Raw genomic sequence first — 20,009 nt, forward strand, 5'->3', positions numbered from 1 at the left:
GCAAGGCTTCAACAACCAAGTCAATGGTTTCAACCTTAACGCCATCTTAAAGGTTTTATTATGGACAGTTATGTTATTTTATGAAGGGTGGATTAAGGGATTAAGATCTTTCTGGGAGATAAGAGATCAGAGAAGCAGAAGTAAAGAATGTTATCACTAAAACTGACTGGTTTTAGACCTCACAGAAGATAATATTTTGATGTTTGGTATATCACCATCTACTCCCAAAAACATTACTTATTTTACATTAATGTATTTCTATTTTATTAGAAAATCATAAAAACACAGAAACGGTCATATCAAACAGACCAGCAGTCCTGTCTCTTAACACTGACTAGTAAATACAATGACCTTGCTTCAAAGTGCTTATTCTAATGACCATAAATAAATAAAAATACAGGAAGAACTCATCTGGCAAGTGGAAAAAAGGAAGGGAAGAGTACCGAAATATGGTTATGATTTTGCTATTGCTTAAGAAACTTCATGAAAAGGTGAGATTTCAAGAAGGAGACTGCACAGTGTAAGGGGCACAGGGACAAAATATAAGGCATAGGGGATACTGTGGGAAGAAGTGCCCAACATCTTATGTGGACAGATAACAAGTGAGAGACTTTGAAGAACAAGAGTTGGCAGTGCCCAGACTTAAATAAGAGCATAATGGAGGAGACTAGATATTGACAGCAAAAAACCTGGGAACACCATTCAATCACTTCACTTTCCTTCCAGAGACTACCACAGCCTTGAACATTTGATATGTAGTACAGGAAATATAAAGCTTTTCTTAAATTGCTCATTATATTCCTATAATACAAAAAGATTACATTTAATACTCATACTAATGAAACTGAAAAATTATTATACTGGTTTATCTTCCAATTACTATGAATGTTGATCTGTACTAGGAGAAACATGAGGAATGCAATCACAGAAGAATGCCTTTAAGCAGAACTTGTCTATGAATGCATGATACAGGTACATCTGAATAAAAAAAAAAAAAAAAGTCTTTTGAACACTAACATTTTGACTATCAATATGAAATAATGATTTAGTAAAATATCCCTCTAAAAACAGAAATGTCATACTCTTGCATTTTCTGTATTTCTAATGTCATTTAATTTTGACTGAACACTAACATGCTACTCTGTAGAAGTTTAAGACCTGAACCTGCAAAGGAAATCAATTTCACTGGATTTGGATTTTGCAAAGACATAAGGAAGGGTCTGTGCAAGTGGACCTCTCTAAAGGATCATGGTCCACGGTTTCCCTGACAGGCTGCGTGCCAAAGGTTGCCGATCCCTGATCTATACTGTAAACTTTTGTAAACGTAATTTAAATGTTCGGATTAATTTCGTAAATGGGCCTATAGATAAGCTGTACATTCTGTATCTAGGATATAGAATATATAGCAATGTTGTATTGTGTACATATTTTACATTATGCACTTGTATTAACAATTGGTGAAAGTAAACAAGTAGCAATAGCAGCTCCGTAGACTTTCAATGCAGATTAATCCATTGTCCAAATTCAAAACATCAATCTAGTCTCACGGTATTTATGTAAAATACATTAATCTTTCTTATTATAACAAATCAGATGTTAGTGTTGTTTCCAAGTATGTCTGAAAAAGCATTTGTACAGAAAAAAATCATTTAGAAATTGCACCAAATGTTACTTGTAATTTCCTCACCATATATTTTCTGGCAATGGAACCTGCTCCAACTGACTCAACGGTAAATAAAAACATTTTAAAATTATGCTTTCACAGCATAAGTTTTTTGTGCAGATCCAATTTTGTTTAAGTGGAGTCAAAACTAACATCATGCATACACATTTCAAACATAAAAATCTATATATCAACATGACAAATGGTACAGTATATGAAAAAAAAAAAAGAATTTTAAAGAACAACATAAGAAAGTACATTTTACTAGTTTCTTACTTTATCCTTCCCCCACCTCCCCATACATTTGTTCTATTCAAAGTATCTACTACAAATATAACTGAGAAAAACACAATCAAGAAGAATAATTAACTTACACAAGACAGAATACGTTCCTCATAAAATTTCTGAAAGAACTAGTCCAGGTGACATTTAGCCATGGTAATCTTACAGTTGGATCCTTTAGCTCAAATATTTGACATCAACAATTTTCTTATGCGTGACTTTACTTTTTAAAAATCTTGATTTAAAAATAGGAATTTTCTAAAGAAAAGCCAACAATGCCTTATGATTTTAACACTCCAGATATATATTCTGTATAGCTATCACTCTCACATTCTAAACTTATAGTCATATAACTTTGCTTCATAAAAGAAAAGGTGCTAGATGGAAAATTAATACAAAATAAAAAGGCATGTGAGAAATACAACATAAAAAGTCAGATAGAGTATACTGAGGGCTGCTGATGTGGGGGAGGGGATGCATGTTTATATCCTATAAAGAAATTTAATGTAGATTCACCAGTGGTCTTTTCAGAGGAAGCGAGTTGTTTGTCTCCCCTAGTGGATGCAAGGGAAAGATAACAGGAAGCAAGCATAACAAAAAAAAAAAAATTTTTTTTAAAGAGAAAGAGAGGTCTGTACTGCAGCAATAAAAATTTGAGAAGCAATCTCAATAATAAAGGACTGTCAGCAACAAACCAATAACTTCCCTAAATCATAACTGCACTCGGTTCAACTGTGAGGAAAAAATGCTGAAGTGTTGAAATAATGTAAATAATTAAAGAATTATTTAAAGTAAATATACATTAAAATGTCTGTTGTATCATCTGCATTATCTTCCAATATTTCTGCCCTCCAATATGCAAGTTTTGTAATATTTACCTGTATCCAAGCGCTTTACAGGGGACTCATCATCAACCTCAGAATCTCCACATGCACTTCTTGATCTTTTCCTTGGCTGCAGAAGAGTCTCCAACCTTGGAAGGACTACAGACAAAAAGGTTTTGGTCCCTAGCTGTGGAGAAGTTGGCTGGGTTTCAGTGTTCTTTGCAGACTTTGGGGGGCTTATACTTTTTGATTTGCAGAAGAGAATGGATGTACGTCTGTTTACATCAGTTGATGACTCAGCTACAGCAGAAACAGTCGACTCATTGAGATTACTGTCAAGTAAGTGTTCTGGAGTGTGTCCATTTATTTCTTTCTGAATGGAAGTGCTATATAATTCATTATCAAATTTTACTCTTTTGTAAAGCTTACTCTGCTCTGGATTGAGTTCTACTGGTTTGAGGGTTGGTGGTTCTGAATTAGTCTCCAAGTTTGAAGGAAGAGGTAATGCATCTGATGGTTCAAGTTTAGGGGGAGATTTATCTCCTGAAAAAATTATAAATAGAGTGTGATTTTTGAAAACTGGTAGTTATAAAATCTATTATAACACTCACTATAAATGTGCAGCTCAACAAATAATTGTTGTTTGGAAACAAACCATAACATTTTAAATACATAAACGTTTGGCTAGCAACAACCTATCCTAGTTAGTAGTGCCTAGTTTTATACTGGGATTGTAACAAAATAGGTGTTTACATTTAGTGTTAAAAATTTAAACCTGGGCAGGTATTTTAACCTTACATGCAATGATATTTAAAATCTTAGGTATGAGAACTTTTTACAGAAAAGTAGAGTAGCAGATGATTTGTATCTGGTAATGCAAATATTTAACCATTAACATTAAAAGTCTGAATAAAATACATTTTCCTAATTTAAATATTCATCTTACCTGTTTAAGTTAATTTAAATAAGAAAAGCATTTTTAAAGCAGATAAAAGCCATTTTTAAAAATTGCATTTATAGCTTAGCCTATCAGAATTAACTAAGAGTGGGCTATAAACCATTACCAAATTCACAAATTGGAAAGTTCTGCAAAGCTACTTTACAGTTATGGTTACCAGTTTTAAATTTTAAAACGAAGAGTTATTGACAAATGCTTGGCAAAGACATCTTTGCAGACATTACAGGAGAAATCAGAAAAACCACCCCTCTACCAATTTTTCTTTTCCCCCTATCCAACCCAACTGTCAATTCTGACTTTTGTTTTTCTTTTCTTTTCTTTCAATTTCATGGTGTAGAATGGCAAGACACACATTGTGGGTGTTTAGATAAAACCAGTGCTAGAAAATGCTCTTTAACGCAAATGACAGGAGAAAAAAAAATCTGCTCTACAGAATTCAACAAAACGAGCAAAAATTACCCAACCCATCGTTTGCAACAGATAAATGTAAAAATTGTTCATCTTTCCTATACCTCTAAAAAAAACCAAAACCCCATGTTGAGACATCTACCTTCTTTCTCTACGGGTATATTGCTACACTAACAAAATGAAAAGGCTATATCTTTACAGGTGAGCATTTATGCAATCAAATGTAACTTGTTGCACCACAAAAATAATAGTTGGTGTAGAACACAAAAGGATCAAACATATTTAACTAATCTCATGCAGATTTAAATTTACATATGTATAGTGCACATAAACCAGCCAGAAAGTCTGGAATTCTATTGACTTAAATGATAATTCATTAGTTTGTCATTGTTTATTTACAACAGTGCCCACTGTGTGGTAAATGCTTTCTATACACGCAAAAAGGACCACCTTTGTTCTGAGGAGTTCACAATCTATGAATTAGTAATGAAACACCTAAAATGTTAAAATCTCAGTTGCATTCAAATCATAATGAGGTGGAATCCGGTGCTTCTCTTGTGAACTTACTCAGGACAGGATCCCAAAATGAGAATCCTGTACAAATGGTATCTTTAAAAAACAAATGTAAACTTTCTTTTTAAGCACCTATTTGATAAGAATGTTTTATATTGTTCCTCTTTATAAAATCAAAATTATTTGCAAGAAAAATGTGATATACCTCTACCTCGATATAACGATGTCCTCAGGAGCCAAAAAATCTTACCGCGTTATAGGTGAAACCGTGTTATATCAAACTTGCTTTGATCCAGCGGAGTGAGCAGCCCCGCTCCCCTGGAGCACTGCTTTACCACGTTATATCCAAATTCGTGTTATATCGGGGTAGAGGTGTATATGAGAGACAGACAATAAATAAATACCAATGGAAGCAACTAGCAAAAGGGAAGATTTAATCACATATTACAAAGCTGTAATTTTACTGAGGTACTCTGCAAATATTATAACTCTCAAGAATATAGACCTTTTTTGTGTGGTCAGAAATCCAAAATGGAATTATAAACATACTGGATAATCCATAGAACTTTGAGAGACTAACAATGTAAAAATTCCTCTACCCTGGTCAATGCCTGTTGTATTTATTTATTTACCGTATCTACTCGATCCTAAGCTGGTTTGTTTATAAGCCGACCCCCGCAAGATGGATAAGTAAAAAATGGAAAATGACCTGTTCATAACCCGACCCTATAATTCAGGGGTCAGCAAACTTTGGCTCCCAGGCCATCAGGATAAGCCACCGGTGGGCCGAGATGGTTTGTTTACCTCGAGTGTCCGCAGGCACGGAGGTAAACCAAAGTAAACAAAGTGTCCCGGCACGCCAGCTGCTTACCCTGATGGACTAGCAACTAGCCCAGGACCCCCACACTCTCCCCATCCCATCCCTACCCACCTTATCTGGGGAGGATGTCTCTGACCTGGCTGGAGCTGCTCCAGCAGGCTGGGCAGTGCGGCTGCAGCCTGCTCCGGCAGGTCAGACCTGGCGGCACAGCCGCAGCATGTTCCAGCGGGCTGGGCCGTGTGGCCGCAGTGTGCTCCGGCACCCGGGCAGCATGGCCACAGCCTACTCTGGGGGATGGGGCCGAGCGGCACGGCTGCCAGCCCCGGAGCTGCAGCTGCTTTGGAGGCTGGGGGGGGGGGGGGCGGGGGGGGGAAGGGGGGAGAGCAGCGTGGCCAGAAGTGGAGAGACTCCAGCCACGCCTCTTCCCTTCTGGCTCTGCTGCCTCTCCTTGCTCCCTCTGTTGGGGGAGGGACTATGTCCCACCTCTCCCTCTCTATACCCGTTCATAAGCCGACCCCCGTCTCTGGTGCTTCCCTAATTTACTAAAAAAAATTCGGCTTATGAACGAGTATATATGGTATTTATTTTTTTAAAATAACTACTAGGATCTACTTGCCTGCATCTCCCATGTCTGTTTTGCAATATGTTTCCAATTCTTTTCTAACTCATTTCTACTCCAGAGTTTAAATTTAAGCTATTTACAATCCTTAAAGGTATATGAATTTTTAACTGTATATTTGACTTACTACATCAATTCTGAATAATGTTAACACATTTTTAAAAAGTACATTTATTTCAAGTATATGTAGTAAGTGCATGTCTAACCACTATGCATTTTATTTATATACAGATCTTTTGACTATTTTAAGATTCAAATGTATGTAAATCAACCTGATTTTTTTTATTGTTTTAATTATCTGTCAGTAAGAAAGTTCAGAAATAAATGTCTTCAGTTTTAACAAGACTAGGGAGATAATTTAAGAAACTTTCTTATAATTATTAAATAGTTATTCTAAGACAGGGGTTCTCAAACTGGGGTCAGGACCCCTCAGGGGGTCGCGAGGTTATTACATGGGGGGTTGTGAGCTGTCAGCCTCCACCCCAAACCCCACTTTGCCCCCAGCATTTATAATAGTGTTAAATGGATAAAAAAATGTTTTTAATTTATAAGGGGGGTTTTACTCAGAGGCTTGCTATGTGAAAGGGGTCACCAGTACAAAAGTTTGAGAACCACTGTTCTAAGAGTACTCGGGAATCATGGAACTAGTTGAAAAGGCCAACTGCAGTTGTAATTACACTGTGCCTCCATATTGCAGCAGTTTATATATTTTGAAAAACATTTTTATTAAGCTAAGAGACTTAAACATGCAATTCCAAAGATGGGTAAATGATGGGGCAGTTAAGGATATCTGATTTTTTTAAAATACTAACTTTCAAATGACTTGCAAGCCTCAAGTTGTACAATAGCTAGTCTATGTAAATACATAATCTTATTCTGACTATCATAATCTTTCTTCTCCCCCCCACTAGGGTTGCAAACTTTCTTAATCGCACAAAAACTTACATCCTTGCCCCGCCCCCGTATCACCCCTTCTCTGAGGACCACCTCCTGCTCACTCCATCCCCCCTCTATCACTCGCTCTCCCCCACCCTCACTCACTTTCACCGGGCTGGGGCAAGGGGTGAGGGCTCCAGCTTGGGGTGCGGGCTCTGGGGTGGGGTCAGGGATGAGGAGTGTGGGAGGAGGCTCAGGGCTGCAAGCTGGGGTGGGGCCGGGGATGAGGGGCTTGGGGTGCAGGAGGGGGTTCAGGGCTGTAGCAGGCTGTTCGGGTGCAGGAAGAGGTGAGGGCTCTGGGAGGCAGTTAAGGTGCAGGAGGGGTTCCAACCTGGGGCAGGGGATTGGGGTGCGGGCTCTGGCTGTGCAGCTCTTACCTCAGGTGGCTCCTGGAAGCGGCCGGCATGTCCGACTCCTAGGTGGAAAGACCAGTGGGTTCTGCGTGCTGCCGGTACCAATGGTAGCTGCGGAGGTGATGCTTGGGGCAGGGGCAGCGCGTGGAGCCCCTGTATCAGGCCCTGCGCTTAGGAGCCAGACATGCCAGCCACTTCTAGGAGCTGTGGAGAGCCAGGGCAGGCAGGGAGCCTGCCTGAGCCCCGCTGACCAGACTTTTAGCGACCTGGTCAACAGTGCTGACTGGAGCCACCAGGGTCCCTTTTCGACAGGGCGTTCCGATCGAAAACTGGACGCCTGGCAACCCTACCCCACCCCCACCCTTCTGTCCTACTCTTTATTATATTCATATTCTGCATCCTTTTACTTCACTTCTGGCAAATTCCACCAACAATAAACTAAACAAAAACCAGCCTACAGTGCATGGGTCAGAAGGATGAACTACAAAAGGATGTGTTTAGTGGCCAACATTTTCAGCACTGAATGCCTAAAGTTAGGGTCTTTAATCCATGTGCAGTCACTTAAGTATGAATAACACGACTTTCAAAAATACTGACCCCATAACTTTCAGTATAAAGTAGTAATTTTTAAAAACTTTAATTTTGCTACCACTTGTTAGAAATTGGGGGGTTTTGTTGTTGTTGTTGTTGTTTTTTTAAGGAAGAATACATTTCTCGCAGGAGCAAGGGGAAATTAACCAGACAATAGATTTTACTCATACTAAAGGTAACAGTATAGTTCATTTGCAGTGTATTAAACTTGCCCTGAAATCATATCATAATAGAATATTACTTTCTACTGTGGTAATTTACATGACAAATTTAGGATATTTAATTGAAAGTGTTCAAAATAATACGGATGTAAACACCATCTAAAATCTTACCTTCTTCTTCACCTTCTTGTTCTAATGCTGCACTTTCCTCTTCAAAACTTCCAATACCTGATTCTATTTGCGGAGGTTGGCTGTGTTGTTGACTTAGTTTGTTGCGAATAATGCTGATTTCTTTCTTTAACAGCTTTGCTCGTTTGCTCCTTGACCCACTGGATTTCATTGCACAGGTGAGATCAAGTTTTTCTAACAACTCTCTCAGCTGTTCTTCCAAGGACATATGCACTCTGTTAGCTGGATTCAGTAACCTATCCACTGAAGTCAAAACATGTGTAATTTAAGATATCTGTTAATGAGAATTTTTTTTACAAAAACTACTACAAGAAAAAATATTTGTTAAGTTTCATGTTTTGGAATTAAAAATATAAAAATTAAAATCAGACTTTGGCCACAAGTTGATGCAAGTTTTATAGTCTCACTATCACTAGTGAAAAGGTGCCAGTGTAAATTCCCGCTATGCCATTTGCTACAACTCTTGTTAGTTAGCATTTTTTGCTTCAGACATCCAGAACTGGAATAGCAGGGACTCTATAGGTCAGGACTGAGGTGCATTGATGAGGTTCAACAAGGATAAGTGCAGAGTCCTGCACTCATGATGGAAGAATCTCATGCACTGCTACAGACTAGGGACCGAATGGCTAGGCAGCAGTGCTGCAGAAAAGGACCTAGGGGTTACAGTGGACAAGAAGCTGGATATGAGGTGAAAGTGTGCCCTTGTTGCCAAGAAAGCTAACGGCATTTTGGGCTGTATAAGTAGGGGCATTGCCAGCAGATCGAGGGACATGATCATTCCCCTTGATGAGGCCTCATCTGGAGTACTGCATCCAGTTTTGGGCCCCACACTACAAGAAGGATGTGGAAAAATTGGAAAGAGTCCAGCGGAGGGCAACAAAAATGATTAGGGGACTGGAGCACATGACTTATGAGGAGAGGCTGAGGGAACTGGGATTGTTTAGTCTGCAGAAGAGAAGAATGAGGGGGGATTTGATAGCTGCTTTTAACTATCTGAAAGGGGGTTCCAAAGAGGATGGATCTAGACTGTTCTCAGTGGTAGCAGGTGAAAGAACAAGGAGTAATGGTCTCAAGTTGCAGTGGGGGAGGTTTAGGTTGGATATTAGGAAAAACTTTTTCACTGGGAGGGTGGTGAAGCACTGGAATGGGTTACCTAGGGAGGTGGTGGAATCTCCTTCCTTAGAGGTTTTTAAGGTCAGGGTTGATAAAGCCCTGGCTGGGATGATTTAGTTGAGAATTGGTCTTGCTTTGAGCAGAGGGTTGGACTAGATGACCTCCTGAGGTCCCTTCCAACCCTGATATTCTATAATTCTTTGATTCTAAGGGATGTATAGTGACGCCTGACCCGTAGTTCTAATAATTATTAATCCCTCCCCTGCTTTGAGGAATAAAATCACTATAATTATTTCTCTTTTCATCGACTTACATTTACTATTTTCTCAGTGTATAAGTCAAAATAAGACTTTTTGAGATTGCTCGTATTACAAGCGCAACCTGAATATCGAGTTTGTTTGCATCCTGTTTCATCCAACACCACTACTACACAAAAATACCTCTGATTCAGTAAGGTTCATAAATGTTTACTTACATTTAAGCATGTAAACAGTCCCACTGAACTACTCAAGTATGCACATACATAAGTAACTTGTATATTTCAATGGGAGGACTTATGCATTGAAGTTAAGCACATGCTTAAGAACCTTGTTAAATTTGGGCCTAAATGTTCTGGAATCAGAATTCACTTGAAAATCTTTTTCTTGATTATGGATGGGGCAGAACAGAGAATACAGTTTAATCTTTCAAAGGTATGATGTATCTACACTGCTACAAAAAATAGTAAAAAAGAATGTTTCTGTCAGTAAACTAAACAGGTATGACTTGAACATGTGTAAGAACTACATAGTCTGACTGCAGTAAAAAAAAGTGTCATTTTTAAAAATTATTTTAAAAACTAAACGTTAAAAATGCAGCTAACACTTTGATTATATTTCTTGACAATTGATCACTACAGTAATTTCAAAAGTTTCTTACCTTCTTCCCAGGAGAAAGGCTGGGGTGATTCTAGTTTAGGCTGTTCAGGTAAATGCATTCCAGTTTCATTATTATAACCGATCCCCTCAGCATCTCGCCTAGCTTGTCTCAGAACAACACCTCCTTGATCTCTTAATCGCACGGCAGCTCTATAGAATATTGTATCCTTTGCATTGTATTTCATACAGTTATCTATAATAAGATTAAAATCTTCTTCAAACTCATTAAGGTTTTTATAGCCTTGGGAATCTAACCGTTTTCTCATAGTAGATAAATCCATGGGATGTTTTATATGATCCAAATAATCTGGAACCTACAAATAAATATTAAAACAAAGATGTGTAAAAGTGCAGCTGGTATAACAATAAAATAATGATATTGTGATGAACTAATCTAGATTTTTGAAATTTTAAGTATATTTTGTTAAATAAAGAAAGCAGGGAATCCAGTTTCTAATCTAAGGCCCTGATCCAGTAAAGTTTTATACACATGCTTAACTTTTCACATTATGAGACTACGCAAAGTAAAGATTAGCATGGGCATAAATCTATGTAGGATCATGGCCTTAGTACTCTTACTGCCACATGTTTATTTATATATTGGTAGCCTGTTCAGACCAGTTAGGGGACTTCTAAAAGTGACTGACAATGAAACTTAAGAAACATTATTAATGTATATAAAACAGTGTATTTTTGTGATTGTGGAGGGATTAAATATTTTTATTGTATGCAAGTATGGTATATGAACTTGGTTTTTCTTTGGGAAATTTTGAACTTCCATTTCCAGAATAATTTAAGATGTAGTTTTAGGATTATTTGAAAAACAGAAATAAAAATGAAGACATCTTTCCAACTTCCTTCACCAACCACGACATGTTTACATCAACGTTTGAACAAATTAAACTTTAGACTGCAAAATGAGTTTTAAATGTTCTCCTATAATATATGTCTATGTTCAAATACTACAGAATCATTTATTTTAAGAACAGGAAAACCAAGCCATAAATTCTCATTGCATATTGTAAAATAAATTTACTTCAAATTATTTCCAATCCTGCAGTACAACTGAATAAAAAAAAAATTAAATTCAGCTATATCAACATGCTATGAACTATGATGAAAAGATTAATTGGAAAGGCACCTCCTTAAGGTTTACTGGCTGAGTAAATATTCGAGCAGAATCCTTTTCCTGCAGCTGGTCCAGAACTGATCGCAACAATACAGTGAATGGAGTCAACTGGAGCTCCATGGCGACCTGCTCAACCTTGATCTGAATAATGAAATATAAAAAACACCAAATAGTAAGTTATTTTCAAGTAGAAGAAGTGAATATAAATTATTTTTCTTCTCTCTCTCTTCAAAAGTGTCTAATTCAAGTGAAATTGCAGCTTCACTTCCAAAGAGGGATTTTATTAGTTATCTGAATGCGCTCTCATTCAGAGAATGGTTATAATGCTAGTGTAGATTAAATTTAGTAATTTTTCAAGAACTATTTAACAGTTCTAAAGAAAACAGACTACAAAAAAAGCGGCTTTACAGGACAAGACCAAATATACAAAAAAATAAGAGCAACCAATCAAAAGAAAAATACATTTTTTTAAACCAGTACGAACTCAAACATGGTGCCAAATACAAGCTGTATCAAATGAGTTTATAGCACTGATATTCAAAAGTAAAAATATTACATAATTCTACACCTAAGGAATGTTCTACTTAAACTTACGGAAAAAATAAAAGCTGTTTATAAAGGTCAAAATCACTAATTACTTCAAAGGTTTGAAGTATCAGAGGGGCAGCCGTGTTAGTCCGGATCTGTAAAAAGCAACAGAGTCCTATGGCACCTTTAAGACTAACAGATGTATTGGAGCATAAGCTTTCATGGGTGAATATCCACATGTGTCTGACGAAGTGGGTATTCACCCACGAAAGCTTATGCTCCAATACATCTGTTAGTCTTAAAGGTGCCACAGGACTCTCTGTTGCTTTTTTCAAAGGTTTGATCCTCCTATAGGGATAATCATATATTGTTTTAATAACTGTAAAGAAAGTTTAACATAATCCTCTATAAAAAGTGGTTTCAGGATATTTTAAGAACGTGCTTGTAGTATTCAACATAAAGGCAACAATTTGTTGAATAATCTTGAGTTCAGTATCAGTGATACTTTCGATATGAAAGATTTCCTTTTAGATATCAATTGACTGACAAGTGGATTTATAGGACTTTGTTACCTTTTAATATATTAAGGCATTAAACTTCAGTATGTAGTCAAGACTATAACCGGTGGACTATATTAACTCATAATGAAAGTGCAATTACATTCTGAAAAGTAATTTTGGAAAAATGTCATCCTGGGGTTTCATGTTTAATACGAGAGTGATTCCAGCGCTCCTGTGCCCCATTTACAATTAAGTTGTGGTTTTTGTAAGTGCCAGCACTGCAAACTCAATTTTGGCTCTGAGAGTCATGCTGAGTTCTTTCCTTCTCACCTACCGCCACCAGTATGAAGATTCTGCAGCCCAAATTATGCACTCCTTTACACTAGAGCAAAGCCACAGCCTTCATTATGTTAATACAAGTGTAAACGACTGGCCCTCACTCCCACTGTGCTTCTTTCCCCTCTGTGTTGTCTTTACAGGATTAACAGGAATTAAAAATACCAGTTATTTTTGACACAAAAGTGAATAAATGCAACATACACACCCTACTTCAGATCTGATGCGTAGAAAGGTGCTATTTTTCTTTACTTAGTAATGGACTGCCTTTAAAACCCAAACATAATGGCCTGAATTCAATCTAAATTCTTTATACTACGCATGGTTTTGTTGTTTATTATTTAAAATCAATGAAACAAAGACAGAGTCTTTTTCCTGTAAAAAGAAATAATCCATCAGCAACTTTCCTTTTCCTTCAACAAAGTTTCACCAAATTGAAGTTATCCATTTACCTGTTCTCTTTTCAATTTTTCACGTTTACGTATAAGTTCAATCAACAAACGTGCTCTCTCAAGATCATGGCGCAGCCTTTGCCAGTACTTTAACTTCTCCTTTAGGGCTTGCATTTCTTCATCATCTTCTCTCTGTAAAAAAATAACCACAGTTTCTAAAGTTGAAACATAATAGGAAATGCCAATTATTTTTTACTTATTTCTAAAAACAGCAAAGTGTTCTCTATTTTTGGCAACTCAAATATTGCATTCAAAATAATTATGGTACAAAACCCTCGCTCCCTTACAAGCTAGTATATTTCCTTACTACATCTAAAATCCTTAATTGGGAGAAAGCTTTGACTGCTTTCAATTTCACACTAATAATTATTTTTTATTATTGTTATAAATGAATGTCAAGTATCAGAGGGGTAGCTGTTAGTCTGAATCTGTAAAAAGCAACAGAGGGTCCTGTGGCACCTTTAAGACTAACAGAAGTACTGGAGCATAAGCTTTCGTGGGTGAATGCCCACTTCATCAGACGCAAGTGGGCATTCACCCACGAAAGCTTATGCTCCAATACTTCTGTTAGTCTTAAAGGTGCCACAGGACCCTCTGTTGCTTTTTATAAATGAATGTTCATTATGATAGCGCTCAAGGACCAACTAAATACAGGGCCACACTGTGTAAACGAAGAGTAGTAGACAATCCCTGCCCTGAAGAGCTTATAATCTAAATAGACAAGGTAGAAAGGAGAGAAAAGGGGTAGAATACACAAGCAGAATGAACAATGTGCCGACAACAAATGTTAGTTCCATAATTGGGGGGTGGGGGGGTTGAGGAGTAGGTTGATTAGGAGGGGATAAGCTCAACGGAAAGAAAAGGGAAGAAAAGGTGGAGTGAGAAAGACAGGACATGGGAGAAGAAGAGGATAGGTATGGTGTGAAGCTGAGGTGAAGAGACTGAGGGGGAGAGTTGAAGAAAACAGCCAATCAGCACATGACAGAGAAAGTCCGGTCAAAACTGTAGCATGTCCAAAGGAACAAAGGACCCTGCTTTCGCTGCTTCTGCCCCTACCAGCAGGAGTCTCTGGCTGGCTCTTCTATGTAGTCCCCGTTCACCCCACCCCACCCCCAGGCCACGTGGGAGGCAAGGAAGGCCCCAACTGAGTCCTAGTGTCCCCAGAGTCTCCCCTGCCCATTTGTGGGTCCAAAGGAGTGCTGGAGAGGAGGATGGCCCCGCCTGGACTCATGTTACTTTTAAGACAAAAATGAATTTACTTTAGAAAACAAATGGTGGCTGGCACTATAATGAGATACCAAAAAGTATATGAAACTCCTGGACCAGCAGGATTTAGAAGCACTGCAAGAAGCAGTCCTGGTAAAAGAAGCAGTTCTTGTCACTCTCAACTGACCCCTTTTTGTAAGCTAAGGAGTAGTATTGACTGGGCATCAGGAATGCTGTGACTTTGAAGAACTGGAAACAAAAAGCAAACCTCCCACACTCTCTCCAGTAGTAGGTAGCAAGGGAGGGAAAACATTAGACTTGGAAGAGGGATAAAGTTAGAAAGCTATTCTGACTATAAATGCAATGGATTAGAACCCTGAAAGTTTCAACTGCAGGAGGCAAAAGAACAATTTCAACAGAAGATCAATGAACAAAATATATGATAAGGATGTGTAGAAAATAATCACTTCAAATAGATAAGAACAATTAAACCAGATTAAACAAACTGATAGGCTTTACGAACACGTGAACATAGATCTCCTTTCTAAGTATCCATAGAAAGACTAATTGTGTAATATATGAAGTATTTATCTATATTTGAACAAATATGAAGGAAAAATATTGATAAGGCTATATGAAAGAAACAGTAACAAAAGAAGAGGAGGAGATTATTCAGGGTATTCAAAAAGGAAAAGCAAGTCACCTGGAAAGCCCAGATATTAGACCTTAATCAAGAAACAGAATGATCTACTTACAGAGTACAGAATATCAGATTTTACAAAGATATTTTAGAGCTAATCCAAAATTTTGTCAACTTGTCTGGAACTGTCTTCTATTCTATGATTAGCAGTGCCTAACACAATGGGCTACAAACACGATTGGACACTTTAGGTGCTTCCAGAATAGAAATAATAAAAACAATAAAATCAGGAATTAATTTTATTTATATATAAAATGCTTGGGGGAAACCATGAAAATAGCTCAACACAAAAGCTGTCAAATGCACAAACTGAAATAAGCGCTCATCTTTCAATTTTAGTAATATTACTATAGGTTCTTGGTAGCAAGGGTAGATGATTTTTTTCAGACTTTAGTGTCATTTTTAAGTTGATGTCACTTGAAGACAAAAAGGAGGTGGCAAGAGCCAATGGGTCTGCAATTTAAAAAAAAAAAAAATCACATCTCTGCACAATAAGTTATTGTTTTACATACGTTATCGTAAAACAGGACAGCCATATAGTTTATTTATCCAAATGCTTACAATTACTATTTCAAGACATGTAAATCTCTCTGAATCTTCTGCTAAAGTTAAGAATTCTCATCTATCAACTGTTTTTTCTGTCTCTCATCAGGTCAATCTGGAAACAATGGTTTGTTCCTCTTTTCAAAAATTGCAAAGACAGGCGGAACAGAATCAGAGTCAGAAATTGTTAGTGTCCTTTTTCCTGCTGCTATACCTACAGTTAGTATTTTCCATTTCATTTAAAATATTAAATCTTGAAATATAAGCAGAAAGGAAAAATGACACCAACTTCGTAAATTTTAAATGTGAGAATTTTAAGCCAACCCTTTTTATTCCAGGTAGGAGACCACTAACAAGAAAGGATTTTTGTTGCTAAATTTTTAAAAAGAGCCTCTCTCTACTAGCAGGGTCTGCACTAGCACTAGTTCTTGGTGTTCCCAAAAGATCCATCATCTGAATCTCAAATGAATCTTGAGTGTTTGCAAAAGACACAGAAATGGATAACTGCCTTGTGTAATTGTTGTAGAGGCTCCCTTCTTTTGATGGAGAAACCTTATCTTTAATACAAAGTGGCCTCATGGCAGCTAGACAGGAAGAAGCCTCAAAGATGCATAGGCTTCTTAGGGCTTGTCTACACTGGCGTGCTAAATCTCAGCAGCGCCGATTTAGGGATGCAGTGGCGTTGATTTAGCGGGTCTTGTGAAGACATGATAAGTTGATGGCAGAGTCCTCTCCCATCAATGTCAGTAGTCCAGCTCTCCGAGAGGTAGAAGCGAGTTCAGTTGATGTAAGCTGTGTCACTGAGGCGGGTTTCCTGAGCGATGTAACTTACATCAACTTAAGCAGCAGTGTAGACCAGGTCTTAGATATGTATTTACTTACACCGTCAGAGAAGACTAAGGTGATTTGAGATGCCTTTCAGGTCTCATTTTAGTGTCTTCTAACAAAAATTTTTTCTGATATACATAATTTTTTTGTTTTGTCAACATCCTTAAATATGGATCTCCAGAGTTCCTTTTTCCCAAAAATTTCTTTCCTGTGGCAAAGAAATATGTCCTGCCTGACATGAAATGAAATGAAAGAAATTTAGGAAGAAAGGATGTGATACTCCTTTGAATCATCTTATTCTGACTGAAAACCAATTATTCCATTCTCTGCAAAAGCCTCTACTTCCCCAACCTGCTGGGTCAAAATAATTACCAATACAACATTTTTTTAAAAAACAGGAAAATTTGATTAATATACTCATGGTCTTGAACAGTGTTAAAGACCAAGGAGTATTTTTACTGTCCAGGAAGGGACTGTGAGCCTAACAGTGGATGACTGAGTTTGTCCTGAGGAGACTGAGAAGACTAGGACTATAAGAGCATTTAAAAGAGAACTGGATAAATTCATGGAGGTTAAGTCCATTAATGGCTATTAGCCAGGATGGGTAAGGAATGGTGTCCCTAGCCTCTGTTTGTCAGAGGGTGGAGATGGATGGCAGGAGAGAGATCACTTGATCATTACCTGTTAGGTTCACTCCCTCTGGGGCACCTGGCATTGGCCACTGTCAGTAGACAGGATACTGGGCTAGATGGACCTTTGGTCTGACCCAGTACGGCCATTCTTATGTTCTTATGTCCTCAGGAAGTTCATCACTGGGATTTTAACCTTAATGAAGCCCATGGACCTTGTGGTTACAGTAAGTACAGCCAAGCACATGGTTGTAGCACTTTTGGAAAGAGTGGAGGAGACTTGGGGCTACAATATAGAGTTGGGGACTGATTCTGGCCCCTGCTAAAGTCCATTTACGTTGCTGAAGAGGCATAAGAGGGCCATAAAGGAAACAGTGTACCCTTAGGGAAACTCCCTCAGAGCAGGGCCAGCACAGCAGCCCTAGGCTGTCCCTAGTCTCAGGCCTTCTTGTAGTGGCATGCCAGGGATAGGAAAAATGAGCAATGTCACCATAAGTGAAAGCCTCCTTCAGGGCTGAACTAATTTACAGCAAGGGCCACACCAACCCCCAATGCAGCCCAGGTTCTTGAAGAAACATAGGTAGCTTAAGGCAACATTTGCCCTCATGGGAGTTAAACCTTCTCTATTGTGCTTCCTGTGAGACCTAACAGAATATGACCCCTGAGTTCTACTCCCAGCTCAGTCAGGCATGACCTTGCACAACTTCTCAGTTACGCCCCACATCCGTAAAATGGAGGAAGTGATACTTGTTGGTGTTAAGACAAGGTTAGGTTCTATAATAAAGTTTCATAGATTGCAAGGCCAGTAGTGACTACTGTGATCATCTAGTCTGACCTCCTGTATAACACAAGCCATAGAACTACCCCAAAATAATTACTAGAGAATATCTTTTACAAAAACATCCAATCTAGATTAAATTGCCTGTGATGGAGAATCTACCATGACACTTGGTAAATTATTCCAATGGCTAATTATGAACACTTAAAAATTCATACCTTATTTCCAGTCTGAATTTGTCTAGCTTCAACTTCTAGCCCTTAGATAATGTTATACCTTTCTCTGCTAGATTAAATGTGTGTTCCTTATGTAGGTACTTACACACTATAGTCAAGTCACACCTTAGCCTTCTCTTTATTCAGCTAATCAGATGAAGCTCCTTGAGTCTATCACCATAAATCATGTTTTCTAATTCTTTAATCATTCTTGTGGCTCTTCTCTGAACCCTCTCCAATGTTAAACATTGTGGAGTATACACAGTTAACACCAGTCAGTAGAAGAACTGCGAACAGAATTCAGGGTTTTCTCCTTGTATCCAGCACACCTTCTTCCAATGGTTAAAATAGATGCATCTCCTTCTTCAATCCAACAAACATGTGCAAATGGTGATTTTCAGAGGTTTACAACATGGCCAAATGTGGTCAGATTTTTCACTGGGACAGCAAAAGAGAGCTCTCTCTCACCCCAGGACCATCCCTTTGTGAAGTTCCAAGTCCAAACTTTGGAGGCACACAAATTCTTCAAAAAACAGTAGGAAACAAAATTTTAAACTAGAAAAGTTACCTATTTTTTTCTTAACTTCATTCTCAGAAACAACCACCATTTTTGCTGAGTTCTGGTCCACACACAGAACTTAGATCAGCATAACTATTTCTCTAGGAACCAGCATGTATTCACACACATATACACACTTATCTCCCATCAACAGATCACTGGACTTAAACAGATTTAATCAATCCAGTTCTAAAAAAAACCTGAAGCAGAGAATGTGCGTGGAAGATTTAAGCTCTAAACTGAAGTGTAGCAGGGCTATACGAAATTGAAAACAGGAGCTCATAACCAACAATGTCAGGGAATTGCAAATATAGGTGTCATTAACAGCTTCGTCTATAATATAAACATTAAAATAAATTTACCAGCACAATTACTGGTAAATAATTGCCAGACTGCACGCTTGAATGTACTTCAACTGAGCAACAGTCTTAGGCATCAGCAACCTCTCCTGTGCTTTTCTTTTCCAAACTGATGTAATTGCATTTGTTTCAACACCAAAAGAGTCTGCACAATTCAGTTCTCCTAGAAAGCAGAAATTTTAAAATTTCTTTACTTTTTCAACTAAGTTCACAGCCTTATTATGTTATGTACATTTTTTGCATTGAACTGAATTAAATTATATCACTTCTGCTTTTGATTAGAAGTTTATAAATATTTTAAATTTTTGCTGATTTCCTACTATTAATCTGGACTTTATATACTGTGTGCCACACTGCATTAAATTCTTCAGCAGCATCCCCTGATTTCTACAGCATGTTGACATTTCTGTGGTATCTTCTGTGAATTCAAAAATGGAGTTTAAATGTATGGAGTGCAAAACTGAAGAATACAGTCAGTATTCTGTCTCAAATTATTGTATGTAATTTGAAATTAAAATCAAGCCTCCAATTTAATATTACTTTGCCATTTTACTCTGACATCAAATTTCTAACACGCCAAAGCAATTAGTTTTGCCAGCATATAAGTGCACTGCAAAATATGCTGGCAGAAAGCAGGAAATTCTGGCAGCTAGATTTTAAGCATACTGGAAGGGTATGGGAGGCATTTTGGGGTTAATGCATTCGATAGTTGAGAGTCTGGTGCTGGGAAGGAGATGTATCTCCTTTTCCTTGTGGCTAGGGTGGAGGTGGCTTCTGGAGTGCAGAGGGGCCTGAAATACTAGTTCAACTATCCAATGACTCCAGACAACAGTCAGCTGCCCAAGAGATCCAATAACTACCACTTACAAATCTCTAACTTTGCATCCAACAGCTAGGAAT

At 37.9% G+C, this 20,009-nt stretch overlaps 1 protein-coding gene across 7 annotated transcripts in view; it reads right to left on the minus strand.

The window, feature by feature from the left end:
• BRD1 (bromodomain containing 1) overlaps positions 1-20,009 on the minus strand; it is a 113,777-nt gene that overhangs the window by 48,099 nt on the left and 45,669 nt on the right. For 5 of the 7 annotated variants that reach the window (XM_005286087.4, XM_042844395.2, XM_024109405.3 and 2 more), the window contains 5 exons: positions 13,293-13,424; positions 11,489-11,617; positions 10,349-10,661; positions 8,300-8,560; positions 2,824-3,312 (listed from right to left, as the gene is read on the minus strand). In XM_005286087.4, the coding sequence (XP_005286144.1) occupies positions 2,824-3,312; positions 8,300-8,560; positions 10,349-10,661; positions 11,489-11,617; positions 13,293-13,424 (1,324 nt within the window). The remainder of the gene's footprint in view (positions 1-2,823; positions 3,313-8,299; positions 8,561-10,348; positions 10,662-11,488; positions 11,618-13,292; positions 13,425-20,009) is intronic. The other 2 variants (XM_005286088.5, XM_042844383.2) reach the window with 2 other exon arrangements.

Source organism: Chrysemys picta, chromosome 1 (assembly GCF_011386835.1).
Source record: "Chrysemys picta bellii isolate R12L10 chromosome 1, ASM1138683v2, whole genome shotgun sequence".
Lineage (NCBI taxonomy): Eukaryota > Metazoa > Chordata > Testudines > Emydidae > Chrysemys > Chrysemys picta.